At 40.1% G+C, this 25,496-nt stretch overlaps 1 protein-coding gene across 2 annotated transcripts in view; it reads right to left on the bottom strand.

Annotated features, from left to right (window-relative positions):
• oca2 (oculocutaneous albinism II) overlaps positions 1–25,496 on the bottom strand; it is an 86,097-nt gene that overhangs the window by 56,841 nt on the left and 3,760 nt on the right. For both annotated transcript variants that reach the window (XM_033620927.2, XM_033620928.2), the window contains exons 3-13: positions 20,264–20,359; positions 19,005–19,202; positions 16,809–16,866; positions 16,403–16,475; positions 15,697–15,854; positions 15,533–15,615; positions 15,009–15,162; positions 10,798–10,869; positions 7,498–7,563; positions 4,441–4,497; positions 1,747–1,871 (exon numbers count right to left, since the gene is read on the bottom strand). In XM_033620927.2, coding sequence (XP_033476818.1) covers positions 1,747–1,871; positions 4,441–4,497; positions 7,498–7,563; positions 10,798–10,869; positions 15,009–15,162; positions 15,533–15,615; positions 15,697–15,854; positions 16,403–16,475; positions 16,809–16,866; positions 19,005–19,202; positions 20,264–20,359 — 1,140 coding nt within the window. The remainder of the gene's footprint in view (positions 1–1,746; positions 1,872–4,440; positions 4,498–7,497; positions 7,564–10,797; positions 10,870–15,008; positions 15,163–15,532; positions 15,616–15,696; positions 15,855–16,402; positions 16,476–16,808; positions 16,867–19,004; positions 19,203–20,263; positions 20,360–25,496) is intronic.

Here is a 25,496-nt window from a genome sequence, read left to right as displayed (position 1 = left end):
CCCTTTAGCCCCGATTAGATTGCGCCGAGTGGGAGAAATAAATACAGGAATATAAAAAAGGATATTGGAAGATAAAAAGCATTGGTCCTTTAACATTGTGGCTGCACAGGATAGCCACCCTGTCGGCCTGATAACAAATTAGAGCACAGTTTTGCCTGGATCTGTGTTATTTGTAGCAGGTGTCTAATTTCAGTCGAGTCAAATATCATCTATATTTTGACCTTTCAGCAGCAAATGCAATTTTGAGAACTTAATAAGGGTTCACTGTAAAGGCTGAAATAGATGCACTAACAAGGAGAGACAGAGGTGGGTGGAACACATAAAGTTAATTTGTACGATACTGCTCTGCAGTAGTTTGCAGCTTCTGCGTAGTAGTTCTGTTTTCAGCAATGTGTGTTATCCAGGGCTGGAATATAATCAGGAAGTTGTAACTTATCAACTGACATGACTATAAAAATGATACTATAGGGATATTGGATATCAAAGTCTGCGTGCTAGCACCTCAAACACTTGCTAATTAACATGTTATATCTTTGTTTAAAGGGAGAGTTTGGATCTTTTGAAGTGGGGTCATATGAGGTATATACAGTAGATGTTGGTCGGCACATCCTCAGTTTGGAGAAGAAGGCAGAAGTACTGCCAGAGAAGCTACACAATGTTCTGCTGCTGACGGGGACAGCAGCAAAATGTATTTTAGCCACCTAAAAAAACAATATCAGTTAGTGTAGAGTATATTCGGAATAGTTTCATGGCTTTACCTTGTTGTCAGACAGTGATTTCCGACGGTTAGCTGAAGCCGTGATATCATCCTTTTCCAAGCCAGACTCCATTGAGAAAAACAGTAATTTAACATGACTCAACACAGGAGCTGTTGGTCTACTGCTGCCTCAATCAGCTAGCTTGTTTGTGTTATTGTGTACTTTGGTGTTTCAAAGGTTTAGTTCGATTCACCCAAGGTCACACAATAACTCAAGCAAACCAACCAGTTGAGGCAGCAGTAGACCTGCAGCGTGTGTGTTCAACAAGCTAAAATTACTGCTTTTGTCAGTGGAGCCTGGTGGCTTTAATGAGAGCATAGCGTGTGGAAATGAAGCCTTTAACAGGGCTGTCTGATGGCAAGGTTAAGTGGTGAAAATATTCTAATTATAGCGTACAATTAAACTGATACGGATTTTGTTTAGGTGGCTAAAATATGTTTTGCTGTTCCCTCCACTACAGCAGTATATTGCTTAGCTTCCCTGGTGGTACTCCCGCCTGCTTCTCCAAACTGAGGGAGAGCCTATGGATAAGTGCATCATACAACCCCACTTCTAAAGATCCAAACTATCCCTTTAATAACAAATAAAAACCTAATTCATCCTTTTATGGCAGTTATGTGCCGAACCAAGCTCATTGTTTCTGTCCGTCTCCAGTTTGTGTGCTAAAAAAAGCTAACGTCATATTCATGGTACAGACATGACAGCAGTATCAATCCTCTCATCTAACTCCCCGCAATAAAGTCTATTTCCCAAACATAAAACAATTTCTTTAAGAAAATAAATGTCTTAATACGACCATTGAACAATAATACTATCAGCAAAAAGTTTCAGAAGGTATAATAATTTCTTTCTGAAGCCATCTCAAATCTAAACACTGTGTCAGCACCTGACTATTGGTTTTCTTATAACTCATACTACACAACTACTGGATGTCCACCTGCACATGAGTAAAACCCAAAAAAGGTCATTTTAAATGGCCACACAGTACCTGATGGTGACGGGGGTGAAAAGCATCATGGTGGTCACATTGTCCAGAAAAGCAGAGAGAATGGCGGCGATGAGACAGAGGATAATGATCATTGGCCACACTCTTCCTCTGGATAATTGGTATGCCTGCAGGGAGAGGCGGCAATATGACAATGAGTCAACGTTAAAGGCAATTAGCAACCCATTAAGTTGATGTCTTAATTCACTTCAAGTAGGAGTGCAGTTCTGACACTTAGGAGATTTGTTTTTAGCCTTTCAAAGCATCAAGAATGTCATGGTGACACATCATGAATGAGCACCTGAATGTTAAAATTTCCATTATGAGTAGCAGCACTGGAAGTACACTCCACAAAAGCTGTATAATACAGAGCTGCACACAGTTTTTAACAGCCCTGAGAGGCATTACGGTCAAGGTTGGCCAAGGTAGTTGGTGCTTCTCAAAGTCAAGGTCGGGTCCTACAGAAGCAACACAAGACTCCTTCCTAGCATTCAGTCAACACACACTGGAACAGGCTAGTGAGTGCGCCCAGGTGTGCCTCATTAACCCTCAGCAGCCTGAGGTGGTCTCAGGGTACTGTGATTTTCACACACTCTCTAATGTTGTTAGAGATCAAATGTAGCCTCAGTCCTCAGTAGAATTTGAAGGATCCTTGATATTGGAGCAGTCCTTTGGCCTCCTTGAAATTCAGCCATTCCTTGACTTGAGAAGCACAGAGTATCGACCATTAGGCTTAATTAGGCTGTTTGGAGAGTGAGGTAACCGTGCAGAATGAAGCACTGAGTGCACCGTACAAAGGAAGTTGAAAGTTGGGCCAAATTCAACATGAACAAGTAGGTTGATTTTATGATGTTGTGATTTTAGGATTTAATTGGATTTTTAGGACCCTAATGGTGTCTAGTTAAGATTTTTTTCTCGTTGCCAAGGTCAACTCATGGCCCATGGGGTTCTTTTGGTGGCCATCTTGAATTGATGTCCACACTAATGGTGAAAACAACAAAGAGACAACAAATAGGCTAGTAACAGGGACACTTTTGGATATAAACTTTTCTCCGTAACAACGGCAGACAAATGCGGACCACCGCTTCCACCTCCAGTCGCTCCAACAGGGAAATCAGTTGGCAAAAGAAAGAATATTGCAGAAAAAGCACTAAACACTACAAGAGAACTCGATGCTGCAAGTGCCAAAACTCGGGTCAACATCTGCTCTGTGATGGCGAAGACTGATGCAGCTTTATCCTGAGCTAAAAAGGGACGAGATGGGCGCAGAGTTTTTGCTGGACAGGTATTTTTAGTTTGCGTCTAATGTAACATAGGCTATATCGTTATGACAACACAACGCTACTATCTAACGTTAGCACTGTAACCTTATTCTAAAACTCATCAGTCATCACTGACTCCTGTTGAGTTTTAAAACTCCGGGGTTGCGTTTAACTGTCTTGGTTGTAACGTTACACTCTCTCTCCTCTTCCGTGTATCTAACGTTACCTTGCCAATGCCTACGTCTATCATAGACGTAATGAGGACGTAATGGGGGAGGGGGGAGTAGGCCTTTGGAGGGAGGTGGAGTTGCAGGAGGAGGAGGATGGGGCTTTGGAGGGAGGCGGGAGTTGTGGATGTTCAAATTTTTTCTAAGTGCTGTGTGAAATGCAAGAAAGGTAAGAGTAGCTTTAAATGGATGAGGTCTATGACAAAAACATAATAACTCTGATTAGGTATGTGCAGATGATATCTCCAGTGTATTAGTTAGTATCTTGCATGTAGGAGATAAACTTGTTTTGGCCAACACAGCCCACAAAAGAAATATTCCCCTCGTCTCTCAGGGCTTCTATATTATCCCCAGAGGAGTGGCACAGCATGGTCCCCCTTTTCTATGTGATAGTAGGATGTGTCAGATCCACTAAGTTGTTCCCAGAGAAGGTATTTTAATTTGGAGTGCCTGCCCTTGTCCGACTCACACTTTAAAATTCATGAGCCTGCATGATCCCTCTGTTCTCCAGGTCTGAGTGCTACTGTACCTGAAGGACAAAGGCGTTCGCCCTCCTTCACCATCCACAGAGAGTAGTCAGGATTAGAACTGAGCTGTTTCCCTGATGGGAGGAAACCTTGACCTTGTACAGAAAGGATGAAGGTGCTATCAGACTAATTTGTGCATCCCGTTATTATTTGTGGGATACATGTAGATCCAAGTTAAGAAACAGATTGTTTAAAGGCGATGCCTGTTAGTTCATACTGAGATAGTTACAGTAAAAACACTTTCGTCTTCTATAAATAAGAATTATTAAACATATTTGGGTCGTTTCAATCGGCAGTATTGACCCAGTTCTCTGAACTTTCCCACAAAATAAAGTAAGCGTCATTCTTGTCAGCCTATTATAGCTCTGTACTTTGAGTCAGGATGTAAAGATAGGCATCAAGACGTGTCAGGTCATTTCACATTACAAAGGTCTTCCCACATCTTGCTCATGTCAGATAAGTCAACATGAAAACTGCAGGCCTGTCATGTATCAGTGCTGATTTCAGAAATAGCTCAAAGCCTGTCGCCTTCGAGACAATTTAAAACACCAGCGGGCAGCTGTTTTCATAGACGTGTCACTCAGTATCCCAAAGATTAACATGCAAATGGATATATAATACCTGCTATAATACTGCGTTTAAAACATGTTCATGTTCATTATTATCCTACAGATAACTCACCTTCACAGCACAATAGTCAAAGAAGCCAGTCTCTGAAAAAATGGCCACCAGCACCATCTGGAAGAGACAGGGCACATTTGTTTAAACATTTTCCCATTATGTAACAAGATTAAATGTCACCCTGATATTTCAAAAATAGACGCCACAGACAACAAGATGGTGCTCACGTAAGAGACGGTGGTCAGTGAGAGAGAGATATTTCCAGTGTGCTCGACTTTCAGGATTCTAAGATATTCTTTTCACTGATATTTTATTATCATACCCAGAGCAGTGTGACAGCAGAATGAGAGCAAAGGCAACACTAAGTACATTTACTCAAGTACAAATCTGAGGTACTTGTTCTTTACTTGAGTCTTTTCTTTTCATGCCACTTTATACTTCACTTCAGAAGGAAATGTTTTACTACTTACCACTACACTCACTACAATCATCTGACAGGTTTAGTTTCTTTTAGTTAATTTACTAATTATTTTTTACAAGCAGGGGCGGATTATGGGACAATGGACCCCTGGGCACAGATATGCAAAGGGCCCCACCACCTCACCTGCATAGAAACAAGACCACAGATGTATTAAGAGATCTCGATACAAAATCAAAGTCATGACCTCATTCATTCCTATGAAATGACCCAGATGATCAGGGCTTCTTCTGCATCATTGGGCCCAGTGTAGCCGAGTGTGGCCATGAAATTATTTAATCTTGTGGCTCTTCTAGACTTTACAAATGTTATTGGACTGAATGGATTAAATTCTGATAGTGAAACAAGTCAGTTTGTGGGGGATGTGGCGCTCAAATAAATGTATCCACTGGTTTACAGACGTCTCTTTCACAATGCAAGTCTAAGGGGAAAAGTCATTTAGGACCAATGGCATCTCGTGACTGACCCTGGAAGTTGCAGTACCACTGTTTGGCCACTACAAAATTTGGCTTTAACCTCTCTAACTCTGCAAGGACGCCGGTGTCCTCGCTCCTCTCCTCCTCTGTTAAATGGTATCTCCCAGGCATGCTACGTCATCAAACCATGTGATGTTTGGTATTGTCGGATTCAGGAAGCTCTCGACTTTTCAATAATAACATCATTTTTCTTTTATTTCTTATGTATTTCGTACCAGAGCAGCCTAAACACACATAGTCCAAAATCGTGAAGAGTGGTGACAAGTCATGTCATGCTGTTTTTCGATGGGAAAAGTTAAAGGATTACACACGATCTTATGAGCAGCTGTTAGCAGGGACTTAGCTGGTTTATAAAAGGTAGGAGTCTTACTCCTACCACTATTTTTGGCTGAGATATGCCGTCTAGAAAGTGGGATCATAACTTTCACGTTTCATGTGGCTTTATTCTGGTGATATTTTATGGTGTTTCATAAACAACATCGGCTATCACAATCACACCTGATATTCCTGACTTATCTTTTGGAGCTCTGCCTGGAGCTTTTCATGGAAAAAACACTGTGGAATAGTCATACTTTGTGCTACCTTCTTCAAATTTGAAACAAGTGTTCATTGAAAGTGTGTCTACAGCCCCATAAGGTCATTTACCTGCACAGATGAAGCCACAGACCGTTATTCATCCTGAAAACATTTTTTATTTTAGGCGAATCAAAATCTTCGATTTTTTACTGACTTCAGAGGCCCATTACTCTGTCTCTGTATCACCTAGAGTGTTTCTGACACTTTCACAAGAAACTTCAGGGAGTTTTCTTTCTGACAAAATCTCATGCATGCATGTAGTCAGAGCATTTCAGAAGCTACAATCATTTTAATTTTGGTATGTCATTTTAGGCATTTTTGCTACAAAATGGGGGTGGAGTGCAAGCCCAGCTCACTTCCTGGGGGCTTGAGCAAGACACACAGAATTTATGGTGGTTTTTGCATTTCTTTGTGGTTGTTATTCATGTATTTGTGGTAATTCTGTGTCTCATTGTGGTTATTTTGCATTGTTTTTGTGGTCTTTTGGCTCTCTTTGGAGATCATTTTTTGTCTTAATGTGTGTCTCTTTGAGGTAATTGTGTCTTTTAGTTGTTTTGTGTCTCCTTGTAGATGCTTTATGTCTTTCTGTCATCATGTTGTGTTTTTGCCTGTGTTTCTTTGCAGTTCATTTGTATCTCTATGTAGTCTTTTATGTCTCTTCGTGGTCATTTTTACTCTCTTCCTGGTTGCTATGTAGTAATTTCACTTTTTAAATTTGGCAAGTGAAGGTCAGGGGGGCCCCTGACACTTTGGGCCCCTGGGTCTGTGCCTGTTAGGTCCATTCAGTAATCCATCCATGCCTACAAGTAAAGCTGAAAATGGGTAGTTGACTGACAGAACTATTTTGATAGTTTCAGTCATTTTTCATGTAAAATTCCCTCTCCATGTTTCCAGCTTCTCAAATGTGAGGATTTTCCTGCTTTGAGTACTTTTGATTTTAATATTTTAAGTAGACTTTCCTGATTATACTTGGATACTTTTACTAAGGCAGGACTTTTATTTGTAACAGATTATTTTTACATACTTTTACTTAAGTAAAGGATCTGAATCCTTCTTCCACTACTGCCTGTACATTTGGAATATTTTCAGAAACTCCCTCTGCGTTTATTTCGCAGAATGAGATGGAAATTTCAGTGGCAGCTGCTGACGGTGGAAGTCATCCAAAGGAAGCTACCATCTGTGTCCATGCAGCAATATGAAATCTAGATATCAGAATTATCTTTTGTGTGAAAAATGAGTGTCCAATACTTAATTATTGATGTGATCGGCGATAAAGTTATAAAGGGTCTAAAAACAGAATAAATAAAATTCTGCTTTCACCTTTGTAGAGAAGTTTCAGTTGTACGCTTCAGTTTTTTACCAAACTTAACTTCACACGTTGGTTTTCGAGACAAGATCTTTTCACTTGCCTCCACAGAAACAGACTTCACTTTCAGTTGAACGACTGATAGAAAGTGTATAAAAGGGGAGATAAGATTCCAGATAGGGAAGTAAAAACTTCAGCGAATACTAAATAAGAGACTGTCCAAAAGGAGACTTGTTGAGTAAAATAAAGATATGAAAAAACATTGTTTTTAAGAGTCTAACCATGCCAAAGAGAAGAGCCAGCGTCTCATAGTCGATCCACTCCACCACAGTAACCAGACTGGGCCGCTGTGGGAGAGACACAGACAATAATCAGATTTCACAGGGATTTATTAGAAATGATCTGTGGAGAAAAAGCAGAGAGTCAATAAATGAGTGTCAGATACAATAATCCTCAGCTGAGATCAGGCAAACTTCTTCTTCTTTTGTTCAGTAAACTTTCAGACAAGTTTAACAAATGTATTTGTGACTGACTGTGTCTCTGAGCGCTGCTATAACTCCTCCCTGGCCCAGATCCTCCTTTTGGGTGCTTTAGGTCTTTTTCCACAGACGGTATTTTGACTTGTTCTAGCAGGAAAAGCACAGGTGGAACTTATAAATCTAACGATGGCTCTGTTCCACTGAAGTGTCACAGGTGAGCTGCACAGGCTCCCTCAAACTGGAGCCCATAATTAGTGTTATTAATTACACCTTTGCTTTTCCTGCATAAGTAGGAACTTTGGAAATAAATGTCCAAGTTATAATATCTAACTTTTCCACAATATTTTGTTGCAGCAGATTATGAATGATGTTTAAGTAGAAATTTCCAAGACAAAGAACCATCAGCTTCTTTCTCAGCCGTCCATTTTTCTTACTTAAAAACTTGGCTGTGAGGTTTGAGAGGATTAGGTTCTCCCTGAGAGGTTCCCTAAAGACTTTTCATAAACCTGGCAACCTTTTCGGAGCATATTGACACCCTGGTTATTAATTAAGAAATCAACAACTAATTAACTGAGCTGAGCCCCCTTCATCTATTTTCATTAATCTTATTTTATCGGAATTTTATTTTTCTTTATTATTTTTCTGTATTTCTAAAAAAAATGTATAATTTTTGCAGCCATTTAAATCTCTTGGCAGGGAAACTCTACTAGGAAGAAGTCAGCTATAACCCAGCTCCATTCATCATACACATCATGTAATATCATTCAGTACTGCCTTATAAAAAAAAGACATATTAGAAGGAAATAAGTTCATAGCACATTAAAGTATATTTTTACAGTTAATTAGGACAGTTAAAAGGAGCTGTGTATTCTGTGGTGTGTACAATGCAAATTTTTGAATTTCTGGTTAATTCCACAACCTTGACTTACATTTTGATTAAAGAATATCAAGGCCACCATGACATTTGATTATTTTGAGGACCTTTCTGGTGAGTTAAGGCAAGATATGAGAGAAAACTCGCCCTGATTGGTTTTGAATCATGCCTTTGGTTGTCTAACATGATGGCACTATCTTTGTGCTGGCTTAAAAAGTGATTCAAGTAGGAGTATGTAGGGGGAGTAAACCAGAATGCTCGCCTCTCTCTCCAAGGTACCGCTGCTTCTCTTCTCAGTTTCTTTTCTGAAGTACACAGTAAACTCCATAGTTTTGAAAGAAAATAGTGTGGGTGTGCGCAGGTGCAAAGATGCATTCTAGGTGGGGCATGAGCGACCGGAGCGAAATTGGAGCGAGAGATAAGGCTCCGCTCCACCTTTTAAAAAAAATAGCCGCTCCTCGCTCAACACAAAATCCTCCCGCTCCCCGCTCAGCTCCGCTCCGCTCACATGCTCTGCCTGAGACCATCATTGCCAGGGACTGTTTTGGTTGACACTCCTGTTAGCATTTATGTGAGCCCTCTTGATGGCGGCCTCTTTTTCCTTCGCAATTCCCCAAATGGTATGATATAAAACTGAGACTTGGATTTGTCTATTCATGTTAGTTGTACAGTCAGTCACCCAGCACCTTTTAGCATGTTGGTGTCATGAAGAGAACAATCTTAATTTGCTGCTTTTCAGAGCTGCTCTCTACAAACACTACCGGATGTGATCTTTCCCCTACGCCATAGTCATGCAGCGTAACTTAGAGAATTGTGTTACTTGGCCCAAACAATTACCAATTCAATTAGGTTGGCTAGCAAACTTTCTTGCTAACTTCAAGCTGCTGTTATTGTTCCCTAAAATTGCTGGCAGATTTCCAACTCATAATTCGACAAAGTTACATCGTTTTATGCCAGGGGTAGACAACTTGTGGCTCCAGAGCCGCATGCTCCAGTGGCTCCCTGTGGCTTTGACAGAAAAATTATATGGAAACGAATAGCTGTGTTTTGTTTTTACATTTAATTCTTTATCATTTTGTAGGCCTAAAGTGATTTTTACACTGTTCAACTGTCTATACACCAATTAAAATAAATGTTCTAACATCAGCTAAAATGTGCGTCATATGTCTGGCCTGGCACCTTTTCCTCTAAACACATCACTGGCGATGGCCACTGTAGTCTTGAGGCTGCCTTGCTAGGCTAACTGAGAGAATTTAAGAGTGCGTGGACAAATTTGTTTGTTTTCATCAGCAACCCTGCAAAATTAAAGTACCAACTGATCAAAAACAGTGCTCATTTAGACCTATTAATAATGTTGATGGGCTAAATTTGGCTTGAAATGCTGTGTTACCTCTATTATGAGGCTCAAATATGTTTTGTGGCTCCAGACAGATTTTTCCTCTAATTTTTTGGCCAAAACTGGCTCTTTTAATAGTAAAGGTTGCCGACCCCTGTCCTAGGCATTATTCATTTTACAGCTCACTAAAACAGAAGAGTACTCAATTCAACTCAACTTTAAGAAACCGCAGAGGTTAGCCAAAGTGCTGTACATTAGAAATAAAACATGAGCTTCAACAGACATTACACAGGAGTAGAAATAAAGAGAATTAAAAGACATAAAAACACAGGGGTAAAAACATTTCACAGCAAGTGCACTACAAGGAAGCAAGAACAAGGCAAATAAATCACAGTGTGTTAAAAGCCAAGGAATAAAAGTGTGTTTTTAAATGAGATTTTAAAACAGGAAGTGAGGAGGCCTGTCTAATGTGCAAGGGCAACTCATTCCAGAGCTTAGGAGCAGTAATGGCAAAGGCCCGATCCCCTCTGAGCTTCAGCCTCTTTTTGGGGACTGTCAGCAGCAGCTGAGCAGTCGATCTTAAGGATCAAGGTGGGCAGTATAAGGCTGACAAAACAAACAAATAGGAGCACCATAAAGTCAATTCTGTACCGTACAGGGAGCCAGTGAAGGGAAGCCAGGATGGGTGTGATGTGCTCACGCCTGCAAGTATGTGTTAAGAGGTGGGCAGCAGAATTCTGGACAAGCTGCAGACGGGCAAGGGAAGCTTGGCTAATCCCGACATTAAGTGAGTTACAGTAGTCAAGACGAGTTGTAATAAAAGCAGTTTTGCTGAATCAGTTTTTCTAAGTCTGGTCCTGGTAAAATAGGACTAGGAGTAAAAGTGACTTACATCACCAATGACAGCCAGAGCAGCTAAGGCTGCTAATGATCCCAACATGGCAGCCAGGGTGCGGTGCACGATCTGAAAAATCAAGAGGTTCACCATCAAAATACACTTAATACAACTGAATGAAGGAAAGCTACGATATATGAATATCAACAAATGTTCAATGATAACAATCAATCTCTTTAACTGTCTCCCACTGTCATTCATAATGTCCAAATAAAGTCACACAAATAATCCAACACTTTCAAACAGAGGAAAAAGCCACAGTAAGTCAAATATTCAACATTTATATCTCTAACAAGTCGAATGCTTTAAAAACCTTTGGTTAAGTCACATGAGTCTTTAATGCAGATCTACAGCCTTTTAATGTGTCTATTCAGTCATTTATTCATATTTATTCATTATCTTACATTATGTTTTTTGAGTTTGTTGTATTTATGTGGCATTATTGCCTTGTATCCTCCCCATGGTGCCAGTGTTTCATTTTCACCCGTCTGTACCTGTCACTGAACGATGCCATATTCTGCATCTCAAACTGTGAACTGTAATTTAAAAAGACATTCTCCGAAAAACCGAATTATTCTCAGAAGCTGTGTCATGTACAGGAGTAGTAACAGGAAAGATGAGTCAAACAAATCTGGTCGAGACTTGTTTTCCATTAGTTCTGTGGTGGTGTGTTATTTTCTTCTGTGCAAAACATCAGGAAATGCAGAACTTCAAGGGGGTATTACAGACAACTCAATGACGCTGTGAAGAGTCGCCCTCATCCACCAGGCTCCATCACTGCTCTCATGTATGATGCATCCCATTATTAAAAATTGAGGCCTATGATAAGCATGGGTGTGTTATCAGACATTCATGCCACCGCAATAAATTGAGGGAAAGTAGGTCACTCTATTGGCAAATGTAGTGGCTTTTTCATGATAAAGAACGTGGGATCTGTGGCCTTTGTCTTCACCTAAATGGAAGACATACTAATAACAAAAAAATTCAATGTAATTCTACTTAAAGGGTAAGTTTGGTATTTTTCAAGCTGGACCCTATCCCCTTGTTTATGGGTCTAAGTGATTCATGGGAACAGCAGTATTTGAAAATGGTCCATTAATGAGCGAGAGGGCTGCAGTCGGCAGTGACAAAACAGGCTGCAGTGTTTGCACCATCAATTTACGTCTACTTAAAGTGTTTGTTTTTGCCACAGATACGCTCAGATCATTACTCTAAGTGTCTGTCAATTTGTAGAAAGGATCCCTACAGAGATAGATCTTCCTGTTAAAGAGTTTGATTTTTTTTGTCTAACCAGAAACACCCTGAATTCACCATCACCACACCCACCACACTCCATTCAAATAATAGTCATTTAAGCACATGTAACGCCAGCATATTGTCACATCTAACAGGGTGAATTAAATGTTTATTTCAACCAAATTCAATTGCCTTTTATCTAAATGGCGTCTGGTGCATTTGGCGATAGCAATCTCAGAGCTGCTTCTGGTTAAACAAAAAGGATCTTGCTCTTAACAAAAAGGTCTATGTCTGTAGGGATCCTTTCCACAATGTTGTCAGACACTTTTAATACTAATGTGAGCCTGTCAGTGGCAAAAACAAGCACTTTAAGCAGACGCAAGTTGTTGGTGCAAACAGCCTGTTTCATTGCTGCTGGCTGCAGCCCTCTCAGTCAGTAATGGACCAGTTTTAAAAACTGTCGTTTCCATTAGTCACTAAGGCTGCTCTCAGACCTAGAGTCGTCTCCTTTGGTCTGAATCAGGGACTAATTTTGTCACAAAGTTGTATAATTGCCTAGAGTTTGTTCATGTTCTCATGGCAGCATTTACAAGCAGACCAGATCAAATGCCTTTTGTGAGAAAGCTGCTCTTGATTGGTCAGAATTTCCATGTGGGAAAAATCCAGGAAGTAAAGCAAACGTTGAAGAAGAGTACACTTGCAAGATAAATGTGACACTTTCTAATGTCACAATGGAGGGACAACTACGCAGGTTGATTTTAGCGCTGCTCATCGTGGACTATATTGCTGTCATTGTTCATTTTAGTCAAACCATACAGTTTGAAAACGAGGCGCGGCTCCAACTAGAAAACAATGTTTTGATGCATTGGATGTGCTGAATGTGCATATTAAGGCAGTACAGGAGGAGGTGCACATTAATAATCCTCCAGGACTGTAACATGCTCATGTTTAACCCAAACAGTGTGTCATGTGACTGCAGTTGGTTCAGATCCAGGTCAGAACACGTTCTCACCACAAACAAACCGCACCAGAGTTCGTTTGGAACCAGACTGAGACCACCTCTTCAAGAAGGTCTCGGTCCGGTTGTTTTGGTGCACACCTGAGTGTGATTGCTGTGTTCACACCTGCACATGCGAATCGAACACAGGGGGCAAATGAGCTTGAGTTTGATTGAACTGAACCAACCAGGGCAGGTGTGAAAGCACCCTTAGAATCAAAAACATGGGAAAATAGAGTTTGAGTTGGAAAAAAATACCAAACTTACCCTTTAATTTGAAATGGCAAATTAAAGGGAAAAGGCACTTGTATTGACAGGTTTATTCTGGCACATTAACTCTGTTGTCTGTTGTAAAAGAACAATGTTTGATGAGAACAGCTGTCGTCTCTGATGCATAATGACCTCGCTGAACCACACAACTCTAAACTGGGTCTCAGATGTCACTCAAGATGGATAAGAACTCAGACAGTCTACAAACTCTCAGAAACTTCTCTTTGTCTGAGTACATCTGTTCACATAATAGATAAAAGAGAACAAAAGCATCCTCCTTCTCAGCTTTTGTCAAGAATGACAAAAGGCGAAAAACCATGCTGCGATTCTTTACTTTAAACCTCAGTAAGAACATTTCACTAAAGAGCCCATTAAAAATAAGAAAATCAGTGTCCAATTACCAACATGCTGAGGGTTCTCTTTGTTTGAACTCATCATTCAGAAAATCACAATATGTGATCACTCATTAAATTAAAGTTTAATGGAGAAAACCTAATCAACTCTGCAGAGGAGTGACACGCTCTCAAATGGAGACCAGACAGAGCTGAAGTCAGATGACATCTTGCTGATGTCTGAGTAGCCACGCACTGTGTGTTCAATCCCTCACACTTCCAGTGACAGCCTCTGCAGGCAGACCTGTCAGTAACACAGATGACACATGCAGGCGTGTGCACAGAGTAACTGCGCTGTCATCTCTCGCAGCCCGCTGTTGACTTTCATATCATAGCATTGCCCCTGCCGGCACAGCTGAGTGCGTTCACACCTTGTCACGCGCGGGGAGATTAGCCTGTCTAATTAAAACCAAACACTGACAGGGAATGACTGAAAATTATAGATGTAGATGCAGGGAGCTCGAATCTCAACAAGTACATGTAAAATGAGAAGCTAATGAGCAACACATTAAAGTAATGATATCTAATGTGGGAAATTAATAATTAATTCACATTAAATAAGTCATTCATTAGATATAGACAGATATTTAATCAATGATTTGTTGCGTAATGCATCTTAATAAATTTCTGAGATGATGCATTTTTCTAATACTGTACCTTATTAATGATTTTTTTAAATTACAATCCATAACTGAGCATCACGTCCATCAATAACAAGTTGCTTTGTAAGCGTTAAACATAAATTAATCTTACTTACAAACCTGACTGCTGAAAGCTGTATATTAAATTATAATAAGTGCATTTAAAGTAATGATACATCTGCTAATCATGGCTGATTAGTATTTTGATTTAGTATGACACGTACTGATTATTATGATTATTCTGGTTGATTAGACCTCTGCTCAAGCTGAAATCAAGCAGAGAGAAGCATGTGTGCATGTGTTCACTGACGTCCCTGTGCTGATGCCTCCTACAGTACGTTAGTGTCAAATTACATGATAATTTAGTGATTAAGTGGAAAAAATTCTTGTTTTAGTCATGCAAGCATTCATGTCATCATAATGATGTAGTTGTAGGACTGAGAATCTGGTCGTGTATCTGTATATGACCCAGTGAAGATTTGCTGAGCACAAATTATCAGTTTTAATATGAGTAAAATTTGCTTCCTGTTTTTATTCTATAAAAAAAAAAAAATGTCTGTGTGGATAAAATCAGAGCTTCGTCTGTTGTAATACCCACTGTATGTTTAGAAACGACAAGGCAGCAGATACTGTATCATACACAGACTCATTCATTCATCACAGGCCATTTACCTCAAAGATGATGAGGACATAGACGCCAGTCAGGATGGCTGCAGCGATGGCCACCTGTGTCTCCACGCTGACGTAGAGCGACTGGTGAGTCATGGACAACGGCACCACTTCGTTATCCTGCAGGAAGGCCTGAATGGTGATGCTGATGGGGTCACTGTGAGGGAGAGGGAACAGCTCAGCAGCGAGAACAACATGCATGCTTTTCTTTTACATTCATCAAAATAAACATGTCAGAAATCTGTTGTTTATGATGTTGAAGTCTGGCATGAACTCCTCTCCATGTGATATAATGAAAGAACAAAATAATAAAAACACGATCAAGTTATGTGGCTTTAAATGTGCCTATTGTAAGGCATTAAATTAAAAAAGAACCATGTTATCAAAAATGTATTGTATAAAGTTCAGCTTGTCATTCATCCTGTCACACGTGCAGCTTTCTGACCCCATAATCATTTTCATACAGTCCACTAGGTGACCAATATATATGTTCAAATCAATATAATGTCACAGAGCGTTCTGAGTACCTGCTGACCATCTCAAACGTTTTCGTTACCAGTATCTGGTCACTGCGTTCACTGTGCAGAGGAATGGTCCAGTTATGAATCACCTGTTCAGAAGATAAATGAGTTTCACTGATCAGCACTGCACAAATGACACAGCAAAAAATGTACCGCACAGACGCCCTCACCTGCTGAGTCCTCCTCCTCCGCTGTCCCGCCTGCTCTGTCTGCTCCACCTGGATCAGGATGTACTCTTGGTTTGTGAGGTCGATCATCCCTCCTGTGAAAGGCCCTCCCACCTGGAGCTTCAGCAGAGCGTTGTCTCGAAAATCTGTCAGGTTCATTGCTGTGGGACATCGAGCGTCAAGAGAAAAATCTGGATGTGTTGAATGTGTGTTTGTGTGTTTGAAAGGAGACTGAATGTGTTGTGGAGGACTGTTAGACCAGCACAGGAGACTGAGGAAAGTTTTTGGAGATGACATTTTGGAAGTGATTAAAGGCTCCATAAGAATAAACTGCGCAGGGTTCTTTTTCAGCCCATTTCAGAATATAATGAAGGCAAGAGAGTCCTTTCTCCTTGAATACGACTCAGCGACTGAAGTACACATTGAAACAAAGCAGTGGGGACCATTTATTCACCTCTCAGCCAATCCTCCCCTGCAGCATTCACTCTGATTAAGACCCTTGTGTATTAACACATTTTAAAAATCTGTTTTTAATCATCTCCGATGTCTCTGCGTTCCCTTATATTCACAGTAAAACACAGCTGCATGATGTCCCACCCCTCTTCCTGTTGATTAAAGGCCTTTTTGCAGCCCAGTTTGTTGTGTCTAAATATAGAACATAACATAAAGTCACTAGGTGCATCGACAGCGATGCGACAGGAAAGGATACAGAAACTGTCTGTTGAAGAGACCGCCAACATCCTCCAGGGGTTGTCTCTGTCCGGATACATGCTGAAGAACAGCTGAAACCAGAAACCGTTCATCAACACAGTGTTTAGTCACAGTTCAGAGATATCGAGACGATATCGAAAAAGGACACACATTGTGTGGTAAAAGTCCATACATGTAGTGTGTTGTTTAAAATCCCTCTACGAAAGAAAGCAAATAAGCATACCAGTATTTCCAAAAATGTTTAACTACTCCTTTAATAGGAATAAGGCAAAAAAAATGTGTAGATATAAGATAACTGTAAGATAACTCTTAAGTTAACTGTGAAGTTGTTTGCTTTTTACAACATGATGCTTTTGTGTTATTACACCCAAAGTGTTGTGTGATGGATGGACACGTCCACTTACACTGCAGAGGACAACAATAGTAAACATCGTGGCAATTTTGGAGACTCTGAAGCAGCATCTGAAAAGACAAAATGGAGACACGGTTCAGTGTTCACTGTAACAGAGCAGCCTGCTGTATATCAGAGGTTTCCAACCTGGAGGTCAGGACCCTCAAAAGGGCTCGCAGAATGATTGCCGGTGTAGGAAATGATTTAAAAGAAAAACATAAGAAAATACTCTCATGTTTTTGTGGTTTGTATTTTTTTGGTTGTTGTTTCTTGGGGGGGGGTTTCTTGCACTGTATAGTTGTACTTCTTCGGGTTTCTAAAAGATATTCAAATAAAACACTCAGAAGGAATAATCTCTCTTTAAACTCCTCACAAGAGGGACTGTAAGTAGACTTCATATTAAGGGGTTAAGGGGAGACACCACAGGTCAGAAGGGCAGTATTTTTATCTAACAGATAAATCGATTATTGATTCCCCTGTTGATAACTTTATGTATATGAGCGGGTCGTACACTAATCAGAAGATCGGCGGTTTGATCCCTGGCTCCTCCAGTCTGCATGTCACCGTATCCTTGGGAAAGATAGGGAACCCCAAACTGCTCCCAATGGCTGTTCCATCAGTGTGTGACTGCATGTAAATGGTTACTGAGCAGTAGGTGGCACCATGTATGGTAGCCTCAGCCACCAGTGTGTGAATGTGTGTGTGAATGAGTGAATGTGACATGTAGTGTGCAAGCGCTTTGAGTGGTTGGAAGTCTAGAAAAGCACTAAAGAAGTGCAGTCCATTAATATGTGTTGATTTGCATGAATTTCCAGAACAAAAATCTGAAAACGGGATAAAAGCCAATTTCCAGATTCTTGTTTTATTTTGTTGACACATTAAGAGTCAAATGTTTCGACAGAGGGAGCTTTGGATATTTCTTTTTATCGCTCAGTACATCAGAAAATGCTGTCAACAGCCAGAAAAAAAAATAAAATTTGCCATGGTCTTAGGAACTAGTCCATACCCACTGAGTGCACAGTTGCCCACGTACAGTTTCACATGGTGTGTGTTTGGGATACAGGTCAAAGGAAATTGCAGATTAAATAGTCAACTGAACCCATTAAGAGGAGCAATGTATTCAGACAGAGTTTTTGTGAATTTGATAGTACGATTGCTTTATTGAAAGTACAGTAGTACCATTGCCAATAGTGGGATAGTTAGTGGGCTAAAACTGTACATTAGTAGTTGAGGTAGCACGTTGAAACGCAGATAGTTAAAAGTCATTGCCTTATAGAAGCTCAGTTTTAGTTTTCCAACTTTTGCCAAGAGGGAACTTTAGATATTGGTCCCTAGATTATGTTCACACAGTTTCATGCAGATCGCTCAAACTTCCTAGGAAGAGATCCATTTCAAGTGTTTTTCAAAAAATTCAAAATGGCAGAAAATCTATATAACCGGAAGTTATGGGTTCTTGAGGCAAATTTGTTCCTCATGAGGAGAGGCATCTCTGTGCAAAGTTTCATGTCTCTACGACATACGGGGCATGAGATATGCCCATTCAAAGTTTGCAATTTCAGTCGGTTGCTATAGCACCCCCCTTTGGCCAATTGATGTAATATTGCTTCATTCACATCCTCCCATGACCCTCTACCACTGTGCCAAATTTCACATGGATTGACCAAGTCAGTGAGGAGAAAAACGTGGAACAGACACACAGACAGAGTTTTCATCATTATATAGTAAGATAAAAAATTCTATAAATCAGGCCTTCAGAATATAGATAGAAATAAAACTGTAAAGTCTGGTGCAAGTGCCACTGAAATGAAGATTTCTGGCTCAAAATAGGAAAGATAAGAGTTTTAAAATTCCATTTAGATTACCAGACCAAAAATAAGGCACTACAGGGGAATAGGGTAAAGATTTTAACAAATAGATATCACTATGAAACTTACCCAGTTACTTTTTTGTTTTAAAAGTTTTTATGAAATTTAATGTTTTAACACACAAAATTATCTAATTAAATATGCACTGAACTTAAACAAATGTCTTAATGTGTATTTTGGATGTTTTCTTTCTACTAGTTTAAAAAAAGAAAAGTTATGGAAGCAAAAAAAGCCCAAAATCTTAAACCAGTGCGTGAAAAAACACCAGTAGTGTCAATTAGGAAGCACCACTATATAAAATGTTGCAGTCAGCCATAGTTTCCTGGCAACATGAGGGGTCTCACTTTACACTGCTGGTGAGTCTGAAGCTGAGGTTGAGGTTGTCCAGAGGGTCGCTCTTCTCCGAAGAGCTGGAGCGCGACAGGGACAGGCTGGTGACCTCACTGCCCAGCCGATACCTCCTCTCCAGGTCCAGGGAGCCGTTGTCCCAGGGCTCTTCCCCTCCAACGAAGCTGGGGTCATGTAAGGTCATGTAGGTCATACTGGAAAAGAGTAATCACTGTCAGTCATCTGAGCATCGACCACTAGAGCTTCAGTGAGAGAAATAAACACTACATTTGTATTAAGGACGCCAGCTGTGGTGTAAAGCTTTTAAAATGAAAATGTTTCGAATTCTAAAACATGACTGTAAAAGACAAGCATCCTATAATCAGAATTTCATTACCTGTGCTGTACACTGCTGTCAGAATGATGTTATAAGTTGAGCCATTTCATAAAGTTGCACTGCTGGCATGTCATTCTGCCAAATATGAAATACTAAAGCAAAAAATACATAATCTCCTCTTTTATGAAAAAAGTGTTATTCCAGTAGAAACTGTGAAACTGCTTCAGTAAAGATCAGACACACAAAATTAAACCACTGACAGGTGAAGAGAAGAACATTGATCATCTTGTTGCAGTGCAGTGGTCTGCTGGGAGACCTTTGGTGCTGGCATCCGTGTTGATGCCATCTGACACGCTCCACCCACCCAAATACCACTGCAGAACAACTACACTCTCCCATGGTGGTGGCACTCCCTGATGGCCGCTGGCCCCCCAGCAGGACAATGTGCCACACAGTACAAATTTTTCAGGGAAGATCTTTGGAACAAGACAGAGAGCTCAAAGCAACAACCTGGCCTCAAAACTCCTTGGATCCCAATCCAATCAAGAAGCCAAGTCCGATCCAAGGAGACTCCACAGTGTGTTGGGGGTACCTCTGGGGTACCGCCACGTCCCACAGATGCTGGATGCTCTGGGGACTTTCGGGGCCAGGTTAGTGCCTAGAGCTCCTTGTCACATTCCTCTGGCCATTCCTGAGGATTTTTTGTGGTGTGGCATGGTGCACTATCCTGTAGGGGGGGCACTGCCATCAGTGAGTGGGTGTATTTGGTCTGTAACAATGTTTGGGTGGGAGATATGTGTAAAGAGGTTTCCCAGCAGAACATTGGATTGTAAAAAGATGATCAGTGTTGTTCGGCTCACCTGTCAGTGGTTTTAATGATTTGGCTGATCGGTGTATACCATACCAGACTTATGATCTAAAGAGTGAAGAATTACTCACCTTTCATCTTGGGAGAATCTCAGCAGAGGCGACCTCTCTGTAATGTTGGCTGAATTTGTTTTTCCTCTGAGAAAATTAACCACGCTGAAATTGTGCCTGAAAAAACAGAAAAATGCAATGGAATTCAGTGTGTTAAAGGAACAGTGGGTAAGATTTCGGGAGATTTAGTGACATCTAGTGGTGAGGACTGCACATTGCAACTAGCTGAAACTTCTCCCTGTTGAAATTCGAATTATCCGCAGAGATGTTGTCCTGTCCAAAACAAAAGGATCAGGTGATTTAAATCAGTAAAAACACTAAACAAAGCAGTTTCATGTTACAAAACAGATTTTCTCCGACTCTGTTTGACATTTTGGAGGCAGGCCGTTAGCATAGCACCTGCTAATGTGTGCTTACCTATTTTCTCTGATAATTTAAGATGTGGCGTTCAGGAGGCTTATACCAGAAGCCAAATTATCTGCAGAGATCTTATCCTCCTTAAAACAAACAGACCAGGTGATTTAGACCAGTGAAAACACTGAATAAAGCAGTTTCACATTAAAAAATCAGAGTTTTTCCTGCACTGTTTTCGCCACATGAAAAAACAAATGGCCCTATCTAGAGCCAGCATACATTTTGTCTGCTCTAGGCTACTGTAGAAACATTGCCGTTCAACATGGTGGAGGAGGACCACTCCCTATGTAGATATAAACAGATTATTCTTGGGTAACAAAAATGCCACATTTCTTATTTTCAGGTTATTATACACTAAAGAAAACATGTGTATTATATTATATTCCATTCCAACCACACACACTGGACCTTAAAAACAATTTTTTTGTGAACTTTAACCAGTAGAGAAGCCCTCAGCTGTCACGATGCAGCTGTCAGTCACTGGTAAAAGCAGTTTGCCAGACCCTTTGTAACCCACGGGTGGCAGAAAGGTGGGTGAGCAGCTGGTGACTCCGACACCTGAGGAGATCATTAAATGTGTCTTTTGTCACCCTGCTGCTGCACTGTATCCCTGAGGCTCCTGCAGGCTGCCTTGCTGGGGAATCATCCCAGCTGGGTCTCCACCAACAATCACACCCACAAACAACCTCTGTATCTGTCTTTTAAATTCAAACACACTCGCACATACACACATATATATTTAAAGCTGCTCTCGCTGAGACTTTTTTAAATGTGAAAAGTCCCTAAAAAGCTGTACTAACTGCGTCCACTGCCACATATATTTAAAAAAAAATAACACCAATCCACTATTTCATCAAGCCCACTGTCATCTCCGCAATTACTTTGGCAACAGTAGAGACGTCATGGGAATTGTTACATAATGGAATTCCAACCCACTGAGCCAAAACTGTTAGATGGAAATCTTTCTGAAATTTAAAGGTCCCCCTCGGCTAATCTTATAATCTTGAAGGGTTTTTTTACCCTCTGCCTGTCAAAGGAGTCGGGCGCTTAAACACAGTCTGTGCACTTCTTTAACACAGCAGTAAGCATTAGTTATTTTTTCAAAAGTATTGTGAGTTAAATACTGTATTATGGTTTAATTAACTTCCTACTGGACAGGGTAGGTAATTCAGTAATTTATAATCCCTTGCTTGTGTTTTGTTATTATCTTACATGAGTGGCAGGCGTTACCAAATGCACTCCAGACAGCAGACAGCTGGGTGCTCTGAATCAATGAATGTGGCGAGGGTGTTGGATGAAGGAGTAGATTACATTAGGGAAGTCTGTCGCATTAATCCTCCACAATACTCTTATACAACTATGAAGAGATTTACTGCACATCTACAACTGTTTTCTCCCCTTTCCTTCCCCCGACACGACTCTGATCCTGTCCCCTAGATGTGACTTGGCACAGACATTACCACTTACAGAGGAGTCTTTAAAGGATACTGAGCCCAGACGGAGCGCAAAGTGAGGCTGAAATTAAAACGGAGCTGTAAGGCGGTCTTTTTAGGACACCTGCAAAGGCCAGTCAATGTGATTAATATTGACCAGTGGAACATAGGTTATATTTTACTGGAGTTATTCTTCATTTTATGGATTTTCTTTTTAAATATATTTACTGCTCATAATATGATAGTAATCTATACTTTTGGTCCTCTTGTCTTGATTAAGATGCTTAAACCTGCATGAAGTGATGTTTTTGGCCACTTGGGGGCAGCAGAAACAAGCTGTGAACACACTGACATATAACTTTTGGTAAACTTTTTGGCAAATTGTTTATTTATTTACACAACCAGCAGACAACTTAACAGCATTAGTATCAATTTGGAGTCCTGTGTCCAAGTACATTTACTCAAGTACTGGAATTTTGCGGTACTTGAACTTACTTTATTTCTTTTTTTATGCTATTTTATACTTCTTGTATCTCGGAGAGAAATACTTTTTACTGCACAATATTTATTTAATAACTTAAGTCATTTTACAGATTAGATTAACAATATGACATATGACTAATTAATGAATTATGATATATAATCATAAATTAAGCTACCCAGCACTGTGGTATCATTTCTTCCACCACTGCGACTCTCTCACCACCTGCTTATTTGTTTTTTTAATGATACAACCAGCTTATAATGCATCATACTGATTATGTACACAAAATATTTCTCTCTGGGAGGTTTTTAACACACTCTTTTCTGGACATACTTCAGAAATGAAGGATATTTTGAGTCATGATGACACTTAATTCATTGATATGAGTTAACCTTTCATGAAAAAGAAATGCCCTCATGTTTTTTTGTTAAAAAAAAGACCATTTATTGTTATTTTTACTCTAAGTGTGGAACATAATTGAGTTGTGAACGGGTTAAAGTTATTTAATTTTGATGGTTGAAATATGAAATTAACCTCCGGTGTTGACAGTAGCAGATACTCAGATTACTTTTTGGTTGTAACGAGTAACATAACACCATAGTTCTGCAATTCAAGTAAGTTATTTAATTATATTTTCAAATAAGCAATCTATTACTTTTGAAATAAACTGTATTTCCGTGTTCCTTTAGTTGCCACAAAAACAAAAATGAAAAAAGAAAATCCCTGATGCATTCACACCTTTTTTTTTAATGTACATGCTCCTACCTCTAGGCAGGTAGCTTCATACTGTACTAGTGGAGGGTATCCAATCCTAAGGTTGTGTCAGTGCACATGTGTAGCTCAGCTCACAAAGCGGCAGAGAGGACAACCTTTACATCATAAACGTATCTTGTTATTTTACTATATAATGATGAAAACTCTGTCTGTGTGTCTGTTCCACGTTTTTCTCCTCACTGACTTGGTCAATCCATGTGAAATTTGGCACAGTGGTAGAGGGTCATGGGAGGATGCCAATGAAGCAATATTACATCAATTGGCCAAAGGGGGGCGCTATAGCAACCAATTGAAATTGCAAACTTTGAATGGGCATATCTCATGCCCCGTATGTCGTAGAGACATGAAACTTTGCACAGAGATGCCTCTCCTCATGAGGAACAAATTTGCCTCAAGAACCCATAACTTCCGCTTATATAGATTTTCCGCCATTTTGAATTATTTGAAAAACACTTCAAATGGATCTCTTCCTAGGAAGTTTGAGCGATCTGCATGAAACTGGGTGAACATAATCTAGGGACCAATATCTAAAGTTCCCTCTTGGCAAAAGTTGGAAAACTTACTAAAACTGAGCTTCTATAAGGCAATGAATATTGCGGAGGGCGTGGCTCATCACATAAAGGTGTATAACATCTCAAGGGTTTCACCCATCACCACGCAACTTTGTAGGCATATGACCACACATAATCTGAGGGGACCCCTCCAATATTGACCCCATCAAACAAAATGGGGGCGCTAGAGAGCTAATTTCTTATCTAGGCCTAACCGCCATATGGATTTTTACTAAACTTGGTAGATATGTAGAACAGGACGCCTCAAGGTGACTGGAGAAATTTAACTCTAATTGGCAACTGGGTGGCGCTATAACAACAGAAAAATGTTTAAAAATGGCTAAAATGTGACCGATCGCTGTGGCTCCCCCTGTGGACCAATGTTTGTTTTTTTTCTAATTTTTGGTATGACTAAGTCATGGTATGGTATGCTGTACATAATCACTGTCAGTGTCATTCTGTCAGTCAGTCATTCTGCTTGTCCCACTTTTTTCTACTCACTGACGTGGTCAATCTATGTGAAACCGCACATAGGCATTGAGGATTGGCATAGGTAGAAGGTGACAAAGCTACCAGTGGGAATGGACTAGTTCACATTATTTGTGGGTAAAAAGGTCAAAAATGTCACAGTGAAATGCAAATTGTGACTGGGGGATGCAGGTGTGTCATTCCTGTTATTATAACCTGCAAAGCTGAAGATTATAAACTGTAGACCGGGGTGAGTATGTGATGCTATAATGTAACAAGTGTCTTTTAACAGTAAAATTAGGTAGCACTGTTAACCACCAACTTAAGAGTTACAGCTCCCACACACAATTTCTTCTGATGAAGAGGAAATATTCTGTATCATCTTGGACATCTGATACAACCATCAATTTATCTTAAGAAATATTCTGCATCAAAAATGCCTGCTATTATTATATAAATGTCTCATGTCCAATTTTTTTTTTTTTTTTTAAAAGTCAAGCAAACAGTCTTTTTAGGTAACTTTTAAGTCTAATAATTTTGGCCCAAGCACGTCCATCACACTGAGATCCTTTTATTCCTGTGTTCAAACATTTAAAAAGTGCCAGACAGACATCCTGACAGCTACCACCACTGCAGCATTCTTTTTATCGAGGTATGAGCTAATTGGCCAGAAAAATATTGTCAACATGTCAGATGCAATCATGTTCAAATTTTTATCAGCAGCAGCTCCCTCACAGCTTTTATTACTGTAAACTCGATGAAGCTGGTGAACAGGTTTCACTCCTTATATCCTCTGTCCAAAGCCATTCACCATGTCTGCTTATGCAACCATCATCTGTCCACTTTATGAACATATGTGGTGATGGTATTTGGTTTAGTTTCAGATTTTTTGTTGTTGCTTCTTTATTATTTATGATTGATATGTCTAATTATTGAAGCCATATCTGACGTACTGTGTGTGCCCTGCAACAATCACATCTACCAGATTAATCTGTGTTTTTGGCCGTCATGTTTTATTACAGCGCCTTATGGTCACTCCAGGCATAAAAGAGTATTCGTGAAAATCACTGCAAACACTATAAATCTGCCCCACCACAGGCCAATGCAGGATACACATATGCATCAGCTGT

Source organism: Epinephelus lanceolatus, chromosome 6 (genome assembly GCF_041903045.1).
Source record: "Epinephelus lanceolatus isolate andai-2023 chromosome 6, ASM4190304v1, whole genome shotgun sequence".
Classification (NCBI taxonomy): Eukaryota; Metazoa; Chordata; class Actinopteri; order Perciformes; family Serranidae; genus Epinephelus; species Epinephelus lanceolatus.
The sequence above is the reverse complement of the archived record's forward strand: the minus strand, read 5'-3'. Positions and strand labels throughout refer to the sequence as shown.